The sequence below is a fragment of the Hipposideros armiger genome, unplaced genomic scaffold (genome assembly GCF_001890085.2).
Source record: "Hipposideros armiger isolate ML-2016 unplaced genomic scaffold, ASM189008v1 scaffold_202, whole genome shotgun sequence".
In the NCBI taxonomy this organism is placed as follows: Eukaryota; Metazoa; Chordata; class Mammalia; order Chiroptera; family Hipposideridae; genus Hipposideros; species Hipposideros armiger.
The window spans coordinates 2,219,183-2,236,536 of NW_017731552.1; the positions used below are offsets into that span (position 1 = coordinate 2,219,183).

A 17,354-nucleotide genomic window follows, 5' to 3' on the forward strand; every position below is an offset into this window, starting at 1 on the left:
AAAAAAAAAAAGAGCCCACTACCATGAACGGCCGGCAGCCAGCGTGAGCTTCCAAGAGCCGCCGTAAGTGGCTGTCCAGAAGTCGGCGACCGATCTGCCTCACCTGGGAAGAGCACAGTGATAATACTAACATGGGCCAATGAAGCGACGTTCTCCACAACTAGACTGAAGAACAAAAGGAGAGCAACTTGTCTGTTCCCCTTCCCCAATTCCCCAATAAAATCTTAAAAAAACAAAAACAAAAAATGGTAGACCTTTATATTGCCCCCATTGGACAGATGGACAAACTGAGGCACAGAGACGTGAAATCACTTGCTTGAGGTCACATTCCCTAAAGAGGTAGGGAATGGTGGCGGTGTTGGGAGTATCTCACAGTATCTTGTAAATTATGCTTATCTAGTTTTATTTCACCTTCACAACAGCCCTGTGAGGGAGTCAATATCACCTATCTTTTACAGGGAGAAAACTGAAGTTCAGGCTCCTTTCTCTCCTAAGTCCCCATAACTCATTAGCAACTGAACCAGAAAAGTCCCCCAGCTGTGCCGACTCCTACTTCAGTGCTTCTCCTGCTAGATCTATAGCCACCATATTTCCCGAAAGTCGCCAGACAATGGAATTAAGAGAGGATCACTGGGTGTGGGGCACCAGCATGAGAATCCTCTCTTTGAAGCCTTAGCCCTGATGTTCTGAGACCTGTGTGTTTTCTGGGGAGAGATTTCGTAGCTTTTGTCCAACTCTCTCCAAAGAGGTCCATGATCTGGAAAGATAGATTTCCTGGGCATCCTCTCTGATGAGGAAACACAGTGTTTTCATTATTAATTTAAACACCAAGGGATGAATGAAACTGAAGAGTAGATGTCTCAACAAAGTGTACTTAAGACTTTGCTGTTTGTTTGTTTCTTTGTTTAACCAGATCCTAAGACAAAATTTAAACCCTCGGACAAGAATTAGCATGACCTGATCTCAGAAGTCACTTTTCTTTCAGTTTGCAGACCAAAACATCTGGTCCCAGGAGGCAGCCCTGATGTTCACTGACCTGGGGATGCTCGAAATCCTGACTCCACTTCCCGATTCGGTTTTTCCAGCTTTTGATTTCCAGAAGTGCCCCGTGAATATCCAGGCAATTCTCATGGAGCCCCAACTCCAAGTTGACTTCTGCAAAGTATGTGATGGTAACTGTTGAACTCCATGCTCAAGGCACTACTTTTTTTAAAAACAGACAAATGCCAGAAACCCAGAGTTGGGCATTTGTAGATGGTAACCACACGTAGAGCTCCAAGTAGGGTTTCTGATAAAATATAGGATGCCTAGTTCAATTTGAATTTCACAAAAACAACTAAATCTGACAACCAGCCACTAGTGCCCCCAAAGGCTGGCACCCACATCTTGTATAATTTCCTGTCCCTTATTTCAAATGAAAACACATTTCACTTTTAGTAGACGTTCTTTGTAACAAGAAAGTCAACCAACCTTCAAAACTGTTCAGAAGAGAACAAAGTAAATGAAGTGGTTATCAGGACCAGTCCCCTTCGAAGTGGTCACATGAACAGTCACAGTTCCACAGAAGCTTACCTGTAGTCTCCAGAGAGGGACAGTTGATTGGGCTCAAGGAACCCACCAAGCCATGGGTACTAGCCTTAACCCTGGCCAAGTGGACTGATTAAAGAGGGGGAAATCAGGGCCGGCCGAGTGGCGCGGTGGTTAAGAACTCGCTTGGGATGCCAGAGGGCCCCGGTTCGGATCCCACATATGAGGGCCAGTGACACTGCCCTCTACAGCTGAGATGCTGAGCAACGGCTCGACCTGGAGCTGGGCTGCTGTGGGTCGCCGGCGACGGCGTGGACTGCAGTCCCTGTGGCAGTGGGTTGCCATGGGCTACCGTGTGTAGCCAGCAGCCAGCGTGAGCGGCCAGCAGCCGCAGTGAGCGGCCATCCAGAAGCCGGCGACTGATCTGCCTCACCCGGGAAGAGTGCAATGATGGTGCCAACTTGGGCCAGTGAAGCAACATCCTCCACAACTAGACTGAAGAACAAAATGACAGCAACTTGTCTGTCCCCCTTCCCCCAATTCCCCAGCACTGTTCCCAATTCACCAATTCACCAATAAAAAATCTTTAAAAAAAAAAAAAAGAGGGGGAAATCATAAAATACAGAAATATGCACCTGTCAATTTGGAGTCATCATTCTGCAAGTGACGGAAAAGCCAAATCAAATGGGTTTACACCAAAAAGGCAATTGTTGGCTCATGGGCCAAAAAGTCCAAGGGGTGAGGCTTGATCTAGTAACTGAAATCATGCCACCATGAGCCGGCTTCTCTCCATCTCTTCACTCCGCCTGCCAGGACATTTCATGCTTCATCCTGAAGTTCCAACTTAGTGCCTCGGGGAAGCCACAGGCTCTCATTTCATGGCAGCAAGCTGACAGCTGACCCTGCACACCTGGCATCTTCATATGATATCCCAGGCAAGAAGAGAAAGGGTCTTTCATCAGAGCCCTGTGGAAGCCCAGAAAAATCCCATCATGTCTCCCACATCTCATTGGCTCAGAGAGGATGGCACACCCATTTCTGGACCAATCACATGGCTGGGGGTGAGCAAATCAGAACCCACTCCTTGAGATAGTGATGTGGGATCAGTCCACCCACCAGGCCACATGCCCAAGGATGTGCAAAAGGGTGATTTAATCGCCAAAGGAAATGTGGGCTATTCCCAAAGGAAACTGGAGATACCTCCAGGAAGCGGGAGCAGCTGCTGGAAAAAGAGTAAAACGTCTTCTCCAGGCTCCTCCAGAATCCATCACACCCAGTCCCTGGCAATCACATGGGTCAGAAATGCAAAAAACGCCATTTCTTTTCTTTTTTTCTAACTTTATTTGTAAAGCTTATCTCCCAGTTTTAATGAGATGTAATTGGCATATACATACTCGTAAAGTTGTATTAGTTTCAGGTATACAACATAATGATTTGATATATGTGTATATTGTGAAATGCTCACCACAGTAAGTCTAGTTAATATCCATCATCTCATGTAGTTACAATTTTTTTTTCTTGTGATGAGACTTTTTAAGACCTACTCTCTTAGCAGCTTTCAAATATGCAACACAGTATCGTTAACTAGAGTTACCATGCGGTACAGAACATCCCAGGACTTATTTATCTTATAACTAGAAATTTGGACTTTTTGACCTCCTTCACCCATTTCGCCTAACCCCAGCCTCCACCTCTGGCAACCACCAATCTGTTTTCTGGTTCCACAAATTTGGCTTTTTTAGGATTTCACATATAAGTAAGGTCATACAGTATTTGTCTTTCTCTGACTTCTTTCATTTAACATAATGTATTCAGGGTCTACTGATGTCACAAATGGCAGGATTTCCTTCTTTTTTAAGGCTGAATAATATTTTATTGTGGATGTAGATATAGATAGATACGCACCACACTTTCTTTACCCATTCATTCACTGATAGACACAGGTTGCTTCTGTATCTTGGCTATTGTAAATAATGCTGCAGTGAACATGGGGATGCATTTATCCCTTCAAGATAGTGATTTCATTTCCTTCAGATATGTACCCAGAAGTGGAACTACCAGGTCATATGGAAGTTCTATGTTTCTTTCCTTTTATTTTATATTTTTTTAAGATTTTATTGGGGAATTGTGGAAGGGGAACAGCCAAGTTGTTGTCCTTCAATCCTAGTTGTGGAGGGTGCAGCTAGCTCAGCTCCAAATCCAGTTGCCACCCGGCCGCCTGTCGGCAGCTCACAGCAGGTCAGCTCAAGGTGCCATGTTCAATCTTAGTTGTGGGTGGGCATAGCCCACCATCCCATGCAGGAATCGAACCAGAAACCTTGTTGCTAAGAGTGCATGCATGCTCTAACCACTGAGCCATCCAGCTGCCCATGGGCAGCTCAGGGCAGCTCAACTCAAGGTGCCGTGTTCAATCTTAGTTGCCGGTGGGCGTAGCCCACCATCTGATACAGGAATCAAACCAGAAACCTTGTTGTTAGGAGCACGTGCTCTCACCAGCTGAGCCATCCTGTTGCCTGTTGGCAGCTCAGTAGCAGTTCAGCTCGGGTGCAGCTCACTGGCCCATGTGGGAATTGAACCAGCAACCCTGTTGCTCAGAGCTCGCGCTCTTAACCACCTGAGTCACTTGGCCGGCTAAGGACCCTCCATACTGTTTTCCATAGTGGCCACACCAATTGACATTCCCAAGGGAATGCCATCTCTGAGCCTGTCTGGTCCAGCAACCTCATCCTATCTTTAAATGCTCCGAAATCCACTAAATCAGAAACAAGTTCAGTACTGCGCTTAGCAGGGCACAGGCTGCCTCACTGTCATACATCTGCGGGGCCACTCTGTCTCTGAGGGGCTATAGCAAAACCACAAAAAGATTTTAGAGTGCCCACTTCCAAATAGCCTTTGGGTCCATGGCATTGAGTGAAATGAGAAAAAAATAAAGCAACTGTGCCATATACTGAGTTTATCGACTTATTAAAATATCCTTTTATGAGATGGTGGTGCTAATAGATGGTAGTAGCTTCCTTTTCTTCTTTACTTGCCACAATAAAATGTCAGTCCCCAGCCATGGAGATTTTCTTGTGGATCCTTGAAATCACATGTCTGAGAATTGTTGCACTATCAGAGGAGAGGGAGGGAGGGAGGGGATAGCAAGGCTGTTACACAAATGTTTGGCCCTTTAAAGTGTTCTGAGGAAGATGGCTGTGGCATTACTTTTTCCAAAATCCCACCCCCCCAAAAAAGATACAGCATCACAAAAACCCATGGATGAAAGCTGCAACAATGTGAGCAACAAAAATAAACAACACACTATTGGATAAGCCAAAGTATAAAAGAACTATGCACAAGTCCATGGGGATGTAAATAAATGACTGAATAAGTAAATAAAGGGAGAAGAGATACATCTCCCTTACAGAAGAATTTCAAGTAATATAGCTACATTCTCCCCTCTCTGAGAGGTCGAGTTAGTCCCCCTGGCTCTGTGGCCTGGCCTTAGTGATTTGCTAATGAAGAACAGCCTCGAAAGGGAATTCTCTGGCTGATAGTGGAGAAAGCTGGCAGACACCGGTTTAACCAGGAGGTCAGGATTAACACCATGTGGGTAGGGAAGGGCGCTCCTGTTATCTTGTCCATTTCTCTACCCCAGACCTGAAATCAGCCACTCTCCAACAAGCAACTCACTGGTCACCTTCTCAGGATGACAGCAAACCAATCCATTGTCTTCAAAACGAGGAAATAAAAGGAAAGACACAAGCATTTATCCTGCCTTTCCTTTGTGCCGTTCTACCGGGCCAGCAAATAGAATAGGGAAAGTGTCTCCTGATAACATTATTCCAGTGAATATATGAAAACAAAATGATAGGATACCACCATGTGGCAACCCCAAGGAATGAATGGATGTGGGCTTTGAGCATCAGTGGCCACCAATGTCAAAAAAGAGCCAACCGTTTCGTGCCACCCATGTAGGATCAGTCACCCATTGAGTCTTGCCAATGCAATCCAACCAAAACCTGATGGATCCGGCCACCGGTCTGCCAGAAATGCAGAGTTCAGAGGATGGTGCCCAACTGTGCCAGAGAAAATCCAGACTGGGAAACTTGTAGGGCCCATGGTCTGGGCTCTTTGAAGATGAATAGAAACAGAAAGGGATGGAGGGGGAAGCTGTGGATGGAAAGAGACTTAAAAGACATAACAGTATTTGAAAAACAAGCAAGACCAGGGATGCACACCTGGCCTTAACTCTAGAAAGAAACGCAAGGAGAAAAGCTATTACCACAAAAGTCAGGCAGGGGAGAGTGGAGGGGACTTCGAAGGCCTTCTGGGGGTGCAGGGTGTAGCGGGGAAGACAGTGGCATGAGGGAAACTCTCAGCAGCTGCCCCCATGAGACTGCAAGGTTCCATTCCTTGGGGTACCACCTCCCACCTCCCACCTACTTGCCCTTTCTTGTTTGGGAACAGAGGCTTGATTTAATTAAAACTTTTTTTTTTTTTGCATTTCTAACTAGGTAGAACTTCTGCAAGGAGAATTTGAAAACAAAATGTTTATCATTGATATGAACAGTGAATTGGAGTTGACCGCCCTGATGATACCCAGGCCAGGCACGTCACCAGTCCCACTCGTAAGGACATCCCCTTATCTGCTGGGCGAGGATTTCTGCTGCATGGCACTCCCCAGCGTCCTTGGCCTTGCGCCCTCTGCACATTATCCCCAAACTCCTGAAGGTCCCTGGTGTCCTTCCGTGGAGTGACACTCACTCATGACGCCCCGTCCAAACTGTCTCTGTCTTTTTCCTTGACCAGCATCTGTGTGTTTGAGTGTGATGGAGGCCATGGCTGTCTGTCCATCTGCCTGCCCAGCCTCTTTTTATGATACCTCTGCATCTCATTCCCCACCCTTTTTCTGAGCTGCCCCACATGCTTTCCACAAGTTTCTTTTCCTCTCAGCTCCGCCAGAGCTGGCTTCTGTCCCTTCCAGCCAAAAGCCCCAACTCACAGCTTTCCTTCATGTGGAGGTGTGTGTGTGTGGGGGGGGGTGAGTGGGAGGAGTGAGGGAGGTGGGGGTACCTAAGAAATAGCAAGTGTCCTGGACCTGGAAGCCAAGTGTCCAAGTTGAAAGGGGTCGGGGGGCAGGTTAGTGTGAGGAAATGGGGGAAAGTCTCGCCAGCCGGGACCAGGGCCTGCGAGGGGACGCCAGGCTGGCTGTCACCCAGAGGTCTCTCATCTCAGCCCCCCTCTGCAGGACTGGCCTGCGGGTCTCTCCATCCACCAGGGCAGGTCTTGGTCCTGCAGCTCGGCAGCTCCAGGCTGTCTGCAGAACGGGCTCAGAGGCCACAGTGAGGGTGTGGATGAGGTAGAGGGAGCATTTGGGGACAGGACTGGCAGCTACATTTGCAGAGCAAGCTCAGTTTTTAGTCTGAAGGTGCATGGTGGTCACCTGCAGGTGTCACCCAAGTGGCACTCCTAATGCTTCTCCTGTTCCCCCCACCCCCAGGCAATGGTGAGCAACCCCCACTCTCTGGGGCTGCAGGCCATCATCTACGAGGACGGCTACACGTACGATGGGAACATGAAGCACAGGCTGGTGAGCCATGCCCCCGCCCCAAACCGGGATCCGTGAGATGAAGGCCATGGCCTGAGGGGCCCGGCCAGGTCCAGCGCCCGTGGTCAGTCCCTGGGCCTGACCCTCCTTCCCTGCGCACATCTGGGTGAGGTGCTGCAGAATTTGGAGGGGACATATCCCCAGCCCCACCCCAACCCAGGCAGGCAGCAATCGCCCAGGTGAGTGGTGTCATTAAGGTGTCACACAGGAGAGTACAGAGGAAATGACTCGGAGCCTAACCCAGCCCCGGGAAAGGCAGGAGGTCTGTGTTAGCCCAGTAAATTGAGACATCAGGATGGAAAAAACCAAGGGAGCCTGGAGGGTCTTGGATATATGGGTCTGGGGATCTGTAGGGCCGAGACAGACCTCATGGTCACACCATGGAGTTTGGACTTCACCCCAAAAGCCCAGGATCAGGGTAGGTGGTTTTTCTCAGAACAAGGCATGAGTCGGCCACAACAAATTCTTTGGGCCAGTCCTAGTCACATCCCAACTAAATAAGAGGGGGAACAAAATCGCACCTCACTGTGTGTCCCCAGGACAAAGGCACTGAGGGATGTTGGAGCCTGGGGCAGGCATTTCCATGAGCTTCCAGAAGCCTTTCTGGAAATAGAATAGGAAAAGCCTGGACGGTTTCCGGGCACCTCCTCCCAACGCCCCGTCCTCCCTCCATCTCTCCCTGAACCCTCAATTTTGGGACCGTCCTGTGCTGTTGCAGTTGGGTGTTCTCTCTTGTTCCACAGAACATTTCCCTGAGGCAGCAGCACCACTGGGGCAGGGCTGACCCCAACTTTACCTCCAGGTAGGTCGTCTCCTGGACAGTGGCAGGCAGCCCGGGCTCTCTGTGGGGTTCCCTTAGCAGGAGCTGGGGAAGCAAGGCTGGGACCAAAACTTCCCCTTAGGGGATGGTAACGCAAGAATCCTTAAAGCACATTACAAATGTGGGTCCACAAAAATTAGACATAAAATTACCACATGATCCAGCAACTCTACTTCTAGGTATATACCCCAAAGAATTGAAAGCAGGGTCCCAAAGAGATACCTGTACCCCTGCCGTCACAGCAGTATTACCCACAATAACCAAAAGGTGGAAGCAACCCAAGTGTCCATCGACAGATTATGGATAAACACAGTGTGGTCCATCCAGACAATGGAATATTATTCTGCCTTAAAAAGGAAGAAAGTTCTAACACACATAGTACAACATGGATGAACCCTGAGGACATGATGCTCAGTGAAATACGCCAGACAGAAGGACAAATACTGTGTGATTCCACTTGTAGGAGGTCCCTAGAGTATATACTTCAACAACGAGTATGTTTTAATTCTATATGTAAAACTTTGTAACACTATATACTATATCATTGAAATTTGCCCAAGAGAATAAAACTTAAGTGTTCTCACCAAATAATAATAATAATTGTAAAAGTACGTGAGGTGATGGATGTGTTAATGAACTTGGGGAGAGTCTGTTCACAGTGTATATGTATATCAAATCACCCCGTTCTACACTTTAAATACAATTTTGTCAATTATACCTCAATAAAGCTGAAAAATATATAAAGTAAAAAAATATATATAACCAACAAGTGGTGCGTTGGTTAAGAGCTGGCTTGGGACACTAGCTCTGAGCAGCAGGGCCCCAGTTCGGATCCCACATGAGAGCCAGTGACGCTGTGCCCTCTACAGCTAAGATAGTGAACAACAGCTCGACCTGGAGCTGGGCTGCTGGGAGTCACTGGCGATGGCGTAGGCTGCAGCCCCTGCAGCAGTGGGCTGCCATAAGCTACTGTGAGTGGCCGGCAGCCAGCGTGATCGGCCGGCAGCCAGTGTGAGCTGCCAGGAGCCGCCGTGAGCAGCCGTCCAGAGGCCAGCAACTGATCTGACTTACCCGGGAAGAGCACAATGATAATACCAACATGGGCCAGTGAAGCAACTAGACTGAAGAACAAAAGGGTAGCAACTTGTGTGTTCCCCTTCCCTGATTCCCCAACGCTGTTCCCCTCCCCCAATTCCCCAATTAAAAAAAAAATCTTTAAAAAAAACAAACTAAAAAACAACAACAACAAAAAACCTCTGTGTGTTATTAATATAGAATTATGTTCCGCTCTCTCATGCTTACGGTTAATTTATTTAAAAGTCACTTCACTATTCATGTACTTGGCCATAAAAAAATCATTTCTCACAGTAGAAATATTAGACCACACTCTTAGACTTTAGTCCAATAGAACTAGAACTCAACAAGCAAAAAACACAAAAGCAACACCAATACCAACACCTCCTTCACTAGGAAATTAAGAAACACCTGTATAAATAACCCCTGAATCAAAGCATTCATGGAATACAGCTAAAATATACTCAGAGGAAAGTTCATATACCCCAAGTACTTTTGTTATTATATTAGGAAAAGTAATGGACTAAAGATAAACTAAATATTTAACTTAATGAACCAGGGGAACAACAAAAATAAATTATGAGAAGGAAATAAACAATGATACAATCTGAAATGTATTAAATAAAGGGTAAAAAGACAATATAAAGTCAAAATGAAATAAAGCTTGTTCTTCAGAAGACCAATATAATAAAACCCTACAACCCTGATGAAGGGGAAAGGACAGAATTAAGATGAGCAATAGGAATAGAAAACAAAGATAAAAGTATGGATACAGGAGCTAGTAAAAGAATGATGAGAAAACATTATATGCAGCTAGGTGATAATAAAATTGAATGATAGATTTTTTTCAATAAATTATTATATAAATTAACAAAACTGACTCAAGAAGAGGTAGAAACTCAAGGGAAGGTGGGGCCACCATATGTGAGTAGAGGTTCTCAGTCAATATTCTGGCTTTCCATGATGGATGGATGGATGGATGGAAGAGTGGATGGGTGGGTGGATGGATGGATAGATGCATGATTGATTGATAGGTAGGTAGATAGATATAATAGATAAATGGATGGATGGATGGGTTGGTGATTATTTCTATTGCAATGCCAGTGTGCAATAACACACACTCCTTACATGTTGCCTTACAGCATAAAGAGACCCACAATATCTACAATCACTCTGGACATAGCCAATAAGGAAATTTCATGCGTGGACCTCAAGCCACTGGTATGTCTCGAACTTTTGCTATCCCATATTCTTTGTCATTAGTGTTAAGAATAATGGCAGCAGGCCTTGGCTGACTTTTCCCTGAGGGATTGGCCAAGCCCACATTCAGGATCTGGAAATGGAGGTGATCTTTTCCCCGTTGCCAGGTCACTATCCCCTAGGGCTGCCCAGCATGACTCACCATCCTCAGAACAGTTGTATCAGTCCTGGTACTTGTTGGCTGTGTACAGAACAGCTTCTGGCTGACTCGAGTAACAGCAGTCCTCGGTGCTCCTAAGAGGAACTGGATTGGTTGGCTTGCAATGGAGGACTGTGCTCTTGGGCAATTGTTTGCCATCGCCAAGAATTGGGAGGGGCAGTCCCATCAGCAAGGCCCCAGATGCCAGAGAATGTAGAATACAAAAAATAAGAAAATATAGTTACTACAGCGGGTGAGGGCACTAGGATGATGGACCTAGATGATGGTGGGTGGGATGGGTGGGGACGGGAGTGGAGCTCAGGATGCCAGCTGGCACTGTCATGCTGCCAAAAGGAAAAAGGGTGCCTGCACATGCTCTCATGGGACCTTTGGACATCAGCCCAGTGTATGCCCCCTTTTCTGTCATCTGTCCCCTCACATCTACCCAGGGTGGATGCTCCTTGGGTTGGACTGTCTTCCTTTCTGAGGTTTGTTCCTGGCCAACCCAGTCTCCAGAGGAGGACGGGTGCTGGGTGCTGTCCCTAGGATGCCTGTCTGGGCTACAAACCATGGCCACCTCGGAACATCCTTAAACTAGAGAGGGGAGTGTTTGTGAGGACACATCAATATCCCACTGCAGAACCCACAAGCATGATGGACAACAGTCACCCATTGATCAGGTGTCCTAGCACTGTTGACGGATCTAGCATCCACCCTGGGTAGATGTGAGGGGACAGATGACAGAAAAGGGGGCATACACTGGGCTGATGTCCAAAGGTCCCATGAGAGCATGTGCAGGCACCCTTTTTCCTTTTGGCAGCATGACAGTGCCAGCTGGCATCCTGAGCTCCACTCCCGTCCCCACCCATCCCACCCACCATGTCTTGCCTCCCTTCTCTGTGTGTAGGAGGACACCTCCTTGGCTTTTGTCTAATCCTCTAAGTCAGCAATTCTAGCTGCTCCAGCAAAATATTCCTGAGGGCAGAGGAAGTGAGGGGCCATCCCTGGGAGGGTTTGGAGGGTGGGGACAGTTAGAACACATGACTTTCTTTGAAAATTCATGGCTGCTTTGAAAAATCGATACGCACACTATTGGTACCATGCATGAACCCTGAAGACAGTGTGCTCAGTGAAATAAGCCAGACACAGAAGGACAAATACTGTGTGATTCCACTCATAGCAGGTCCCTAGAGAAGTCAAATCCATAGAGACAAGAAGTAGATGGTGGTGCCAGGGGCGGGGGGAGGGAGTACAGGGAGTGAGTGTTTAGTGGGGACAGAGTGTCAGTTTGGGAAGGTGAGAAAGTTCTAGAGATGGATGGTGGGGAAGGCTGCACAGCAATGAGTTTGCTTAATGTCACTGAGCTATGTACTTAAAAAATGGTTACAATGGTAAATTTTATGTTATGTCTATTTACAATTTTAAAAAAATTAATATGAATCTTGCATTCTGTTTTATGGCAAATCCATGTTTATCTTAACTTAATATAAAGCTGCTTCTTTTCAAACACCAAAAGTCTCCCTGTCCTGTGGTGTTAGACTCTCTTATATATCTCTGAGGGGGCCACCATACCCCAGCTTGAGAAGCACGTCCCTAAGGCTGTCAAGCTAACTGAAATATCTCTTTCCCTTTTCTCCTTTCTGTTTGTTCATTGCAGCCCATTCATTCATTCATTCATTCACTCATTCTCTTGTGCTCTGTATGCCAAGCATTGTGCTGGATTTATAAATTGGGCTCTGGTCTCTGCGAAGCTGCCAAAGGTAGGTGGGCTGTGGGGGGACCTTAGCTGCGCCCCAGTGCTCAGGCAGGCTCTTAGGGCCTGAGCTCCATGGGGCCAGTCACGGTCACAGGGAGTCAGTCCCAGGTGCCTGGGTCACTTCATCAGTGGCCCTCACTGACCTGATGAGCATCCTTGTCTCTCCTTTGCAGACGGCGCTCATTTCAGTTGGTTGTGACCTAGAGAAGAAGATCGTCATTCAGAAGTGTGTTGTTGGTTAGGCGGGTGGCGCGGGGGGAAGTGGGGTGTGGGGACGGGGAGAGATTGGTCACTATCGCGTCACGTTTGCTGAAGTTGGGTGATAGTATCCTGTCTACTTTTATATCTGCTTATCATTTCCATAAATAACAGGTCAATAATTTATACTATGAGGTCACGTTTCAGTTTCTGGCCTCCCCTCCTTCACTGATTTAGCAGCACTCACAGTTTCTCCCTCCTAATGTTTTGCTCGTTCTATTTCTTCCATTTAGTCCCTTAATTCCTCATTTTGATTAAAATAGTGGAGGGTTTGGGGTTCTAATTGCTTGCTGGAAAATTTGGGAACTTAGCCTCCAGTATTCATCGTTACCCTGGGAATGGAGCTGTGAGAATCTAAGAAAAAAAAGCAAAACCTGAGGACTGGCCAAATTACCATCCCTTTGCCCTTTAGGCAGTGGTGTGCTGGTAAATGCCTAACTCCCGGTTCTGAGAGTTAGGGTGCAGAGCCCTAATTCACAGCATCTGCCAATTCCTGTGATATAAATACTCCCACGGGTATGATTTCAGGCTACCACCATGCCATCCACTGGCTCCCCAAACCCCCAAATGTTCAGAGTCGGCCCCGCACCCAGCAGGAGCTGGCTGCAGTGCTCCATACAACAGGACAATCACCAACTCGGGTGATGATTTTATTAGACTTTCCCTTCAAAAGGGAAATGCTTTATTGAGTCAATAAATTACATATTTAGAACATATGTGCAGGAAAGTTTGTTAAAACAATTTTTAAAAAGCTTTTGCTGTAAAAAGAGTGGGGAAGATATTTGCCACATATGTAGGCAACGAAGGACTGGCATCCAGAATTTATAAAGAACTCCTACAGATGATGAGAGAGAGAGGAAGAGGAGTGGGCGTGGGGGGGGGAGAGAGAGAGAACAAATAGACAAAAATGGGCACAGGACTTGAAAGGCACTTCCAAAAAAGAAAAAAAAAAGGCTGATAAACATGTGACAAGATGCTGAAAAGATGGTCAACCTCACTTAATAGGGAAATGAAAATGAAAAATTTTACTAGAGACCCTTTTCCGCCCACCAATGTGGCAGAATTTACAAAGCTTGGCCAGTAGCAAGTCCTGGGAAGGATGGAGTCCCCCCCGCCCCCGGCAGCCCCTGGAACTCACAAACACTGCAGGTGAGCATGCACACATTTCAGCTGCTTTGGAAGGCAAATCTGTCAACCCGGCACTTCAACTCATGCACATTTGCACTGGCGTAGGTTCCAGAATGTTCTCTGCAGCATTATTCTTAATAGCACCAAGCTGGAAGCACGCCAACTCAAATGTCCATTGACTGGAGGATGGATGAACCAGGTACGATGTTTTGATACAATGGACTAACAGCAATGAAAGCGAATGAGGCAGAATTAGTTGGATGGGCCATGCAAACAAGGAGGGGGAATGAAAGACAAGAGGACACACCTAGCATGATTCTTAGTCTTAAAAATCCAAAACCAGGCAAATATCAACTATTATAATATATAGCCTAAGGATGTATGCCCCGGTGGCAGAGTCCCAAAAGTCAGGGTGCTCAACGCTGTGATCTTGGTCTCCAGTATGAGGTATTAGGGCTCATTGGAAAAATGGCCAATGCTGGGCTGGGCGGGGAAGATGCAAGATAGGTCTGGGGCATCTTGAAGAACCAAAAAGTAAGAAAGGGCCCAACTATCAAACCAATGGAGACATATATGTCAAAGGAAGAGTTAGCACTGCTTTGGTTCTGTGTAGGATCAGGCAACGTCTCACCATCTTTTGTTTCCTGCAGTGAAATCTCAGCCTGTTACAAAGGCATCCTCGATCCCGTGGCCCTTCAGGACAATTACAGCTATGTCATTGAGAAGTGAGCCAGAGATTTTCCTTCACCCCTCCCTCCTGTGACCACCAACCTCACAGACCCTTCCCAGCCTGCCGCTGGCTCATGGAGCTGGGCCACCTGCTTATCTCAGCTACCAGAGTTGGCCAGACACTGTCAGCTAAGGCAGGAGGGGGTGGCGGACCAGATGATCCTCTATGCCCTGTGGCTGGTCCCACATGCCACCAAGTGGGCATGAGGTGGGGCTTGGCCCTTCTTGGCCCCAGGCACAGGGAGCCTCTCCCACACGGGTGTGTGTCCTCCCCCTCCTGTGGGAAGACAAATGTGTGTTTCATACATGGCTCCTCGGATACAAGCCAAGAGTCAGTCAGCCATCCAGGGCCACAGCCAAGGCCAAAACTGGAGCTGCTGGCCTTGCTGACCTCAGCTGCAGTCAGATCTCAGGGAGGCATAAAGTGTGTGAGTCAGGGGTCTCCAGGGAAAGAGAAGTGACAGGATGTGTGTGAGAGAGAGCCGGAAAGGACAGAGAGAAGAAGTGAGAGAGAAAGAAAAACAGAGAGAAAGAGGGAGAGAGACAAAGATAGAGAGAGATGGAGACAGAGAGAGAAAGAGAGGTCATACTTTTTTTCCTGTTAAGGCCTTCAACTGCACCTACATTAGGGAGGGCACTCTGTTGTACACAAAGTTCACTGATTTAAATGCTAATCTCATCCCCCAAAAAACACCCTCACGGAAACATCCAAAATAATGCCTGACTATCCAGGTATCGTGGCTCAGTCAAGTGGACTCAAAATTAACCATCACAGGGAGCCCCAGGGTCATTTTGACCATGCCTCTGAACCCCCACCTCAGAGGCCCCTTCATTGGAAGCAGCCGATGCTGGGAGGTGTGTGTTGTGGGAACTTCCAAGTCGCCTGGTAGGACCTCACCCCCTGACCCATTCTCTGCTTAGGGAAGCCTATGACCCCAATTTTCGGGGGCAAAGGGCTACCAAGGACCTGGTGGTGTATTACCCTTACGAGAAACTGGGCTGTCCCCTTCTCGCCTACTACGACACCCCGTGGAAGCCGGTAGTGGAACTGTAAGCTCCCTGTGGGGCTGTTGGGGTGGCAGCCTGGCTGTGCTCTCTGCTCCTTGGCTCCCAGCCCCGCCCTTCAAGTCCCCCTATCACCCTCAGGTAACGCCCTCTCCACCCAGTCTCTCCACGCCTCAACCCCATCCCAGTCCCCGAGGCCCTTGACCACGCTGTGCCTCCCCTGCGACACCCGCTCTTGCCTTTTCCCTACTTAGCTCTCAGCTCCCACTGTCTTAGCTCAGGCAGCCATCACAACATACCACTGACTGGGGGACTGAGACCGCAGACTCACAGTCCTGGAGGCCTAAAGTCCAAGATCAGGGTGTCAGCAGGGCTGGTTCCCCCCAGACTCCCCCTTGGTGAGGAAAAAAGAAAGGGCCCCATCAGAGGATGTGTAAGCTCCAACCTGGCAGGAGACAACAGAACATGCATCAAAACAGTATTGATTTAGAACAAACCTAATTACCGGCCATATGCAAAAGGTTTTGCATATCTGCAAACGTCATCAGAAAAATGTTAGAGGGAAGGTGCGGAGGATTACATTTATTTATTGGTTTATTTGCTTATTAATTATCTGTTTGTGAGTGACATTCTTCAGTTATAGGACATCACATCAGTTTTATCCAATCTCTGCTCTTTTGTCCCCTTCTCAGAGAGGCCACCCCATAGAAAAACTCAATGTCCACTCCCCACACCCCTCCACCTCTTCTCCCCACCAGCCACTGCTGCAAGTCCACCTGTTGACCATCCCTGAAGTGTTAGCCCGGTGAGGCCAGGGGGTCTCCGCTTTGCTCTGCTGCTCCCACCACCCCAGAATGGTCCCTTAACACATCAGGGCTGCCCAATCCCCCCTCACCCCCGCACTGCCCCCCAAAGCCACCTCCTGTGTGTGTGTTGTAGGTGGCGGGAAGGAAAGTTTCAGGAGGTTATCGAGGCGGAGTATGTCTTGCTGGAGGTGAACGGGCTGTTCACATACACGTACGCCCTGACGGCCCGCACTGCACTCTGCACTTCCCAGCCACAGAACTGGACCACCATCATAGAGAACGCCGGCGACAAGGGGCCCTTTGCCTGGGACCGAGAGGTAACAATACTCTTCAATTATTTCCAAAACAGGTCACCAGTCAGACCGTGATCACAGTGTGTATGTTTGGGGCTGTTTCAGTTTGTTCGGGTTGCTGTCACAGAACACCAGAGGCTGAGAGCTTATAAACAACGGACACTTATTTCTCATGGTTCTGGGGGCTGAAAGTCCAAGACCAAGGTGCTGGCAGGTCTCATGTCTTGTGAGAGTTGCTTCCTGGTTCACAGATGACTATCTTCTCACTGTGTCCTCATGTGGCAGAAGGGGAGGGGAGCTCTCTGGGGTCCCTTTTATAAAGGCACATCTTCACAGTCTAATTACTTCTCAAAGGCCGCACCTCCTAATATTACCCCCTTGGGTTAACATGAATTTGGGGGTTGGGGGAGACAAGCAACATTCAGTCCACAGCAGGGATATCAGGGGATAGAAGTACACTAGGACACCGTGGGCCAGATGGCCGCATCTGGGAATGTAAGACATGCAAATCCTTTGGGAATCTCCCCCAAGAAAATTGGCCAAATGTTCACAGCTGTGGGCTTTGCTGATAATGTGCAAAATTCTAGAACCATCCAAATCTCCATTACTAAGGGACGGATTAAATTCACTGTCTGTTCTGCTCAGTGAGCACTTCTGTTATGAGCATTGGTTTGTACGCGACTGTCAGTAAAAGGAAGAAATTGTGTTAGTCCCTTTGGGAGCCTCTGGTGCACATTAATAGTTTCCATCAACAGCCACTCAACTCCAAGGCACGAAATGCGGCGCAATGCTGCAATGCCGCCAGTAGGTGGCGCTCGCTCCCCGCGCCTGAGCCCATTCCAGATGCGGACTCTTGGCTCCTTTTTTTAAAAAAGATTTTTTTATTGGGGAATTGGGGGGATGGGAACAGTGCTGGGGAATTGGGGGAAGGGGAACAGACAAGTTGCTGTCGTTTTGTTCTTCAGTCTA

At 47.8% G+C, this 17,354-nt stretch overlaps 1 protein-coding gene across 1 annotated transcript in view; it reads left to right on the forward strand.

The window, feature by feature from the left end:
• Positions 1–17,354, forward strand: part of CATSPERD (catsper channel auxiliary subunit delta) — a 58,802-nt gene that overhangs the window by 30,718 nt on the left and 10,730 nt on the right. The window contains exons 12-20 of the mRNA XM_019653542.1: positions 986–1,162; positions 6,024–6,137; positions 7,010–7,099; positions 7,861–7,919; positions 10,154–10,232; positions 12,340–12,392; positions 14,203–14,277; positions 15,203–15,331; positions 16,226–16,409. Of these exons, the coding sequence (XP_019509087.1) occupies positions 986–1,162; positions 6,024–6,137; positions 7,010–7,099; positions 7,861–7,919; positions 10,154–10,232; positions 12,340–12,392; positions 14,203–14,277; positions 15,203–15,331; positions 16,226–16,409 (960 nt within the window). The remainder of the gene's footprint in view (positions 1–985; positions 1,163–6,023; positions 6,138–7,009; positions 7,100–7,860; positions 7,920–10,153; positions 10,233–12,339; positions 12,393–14,202; positions 14,278–15,202; positions 15,332–16,225; positions 16,410–17,354) is intronic.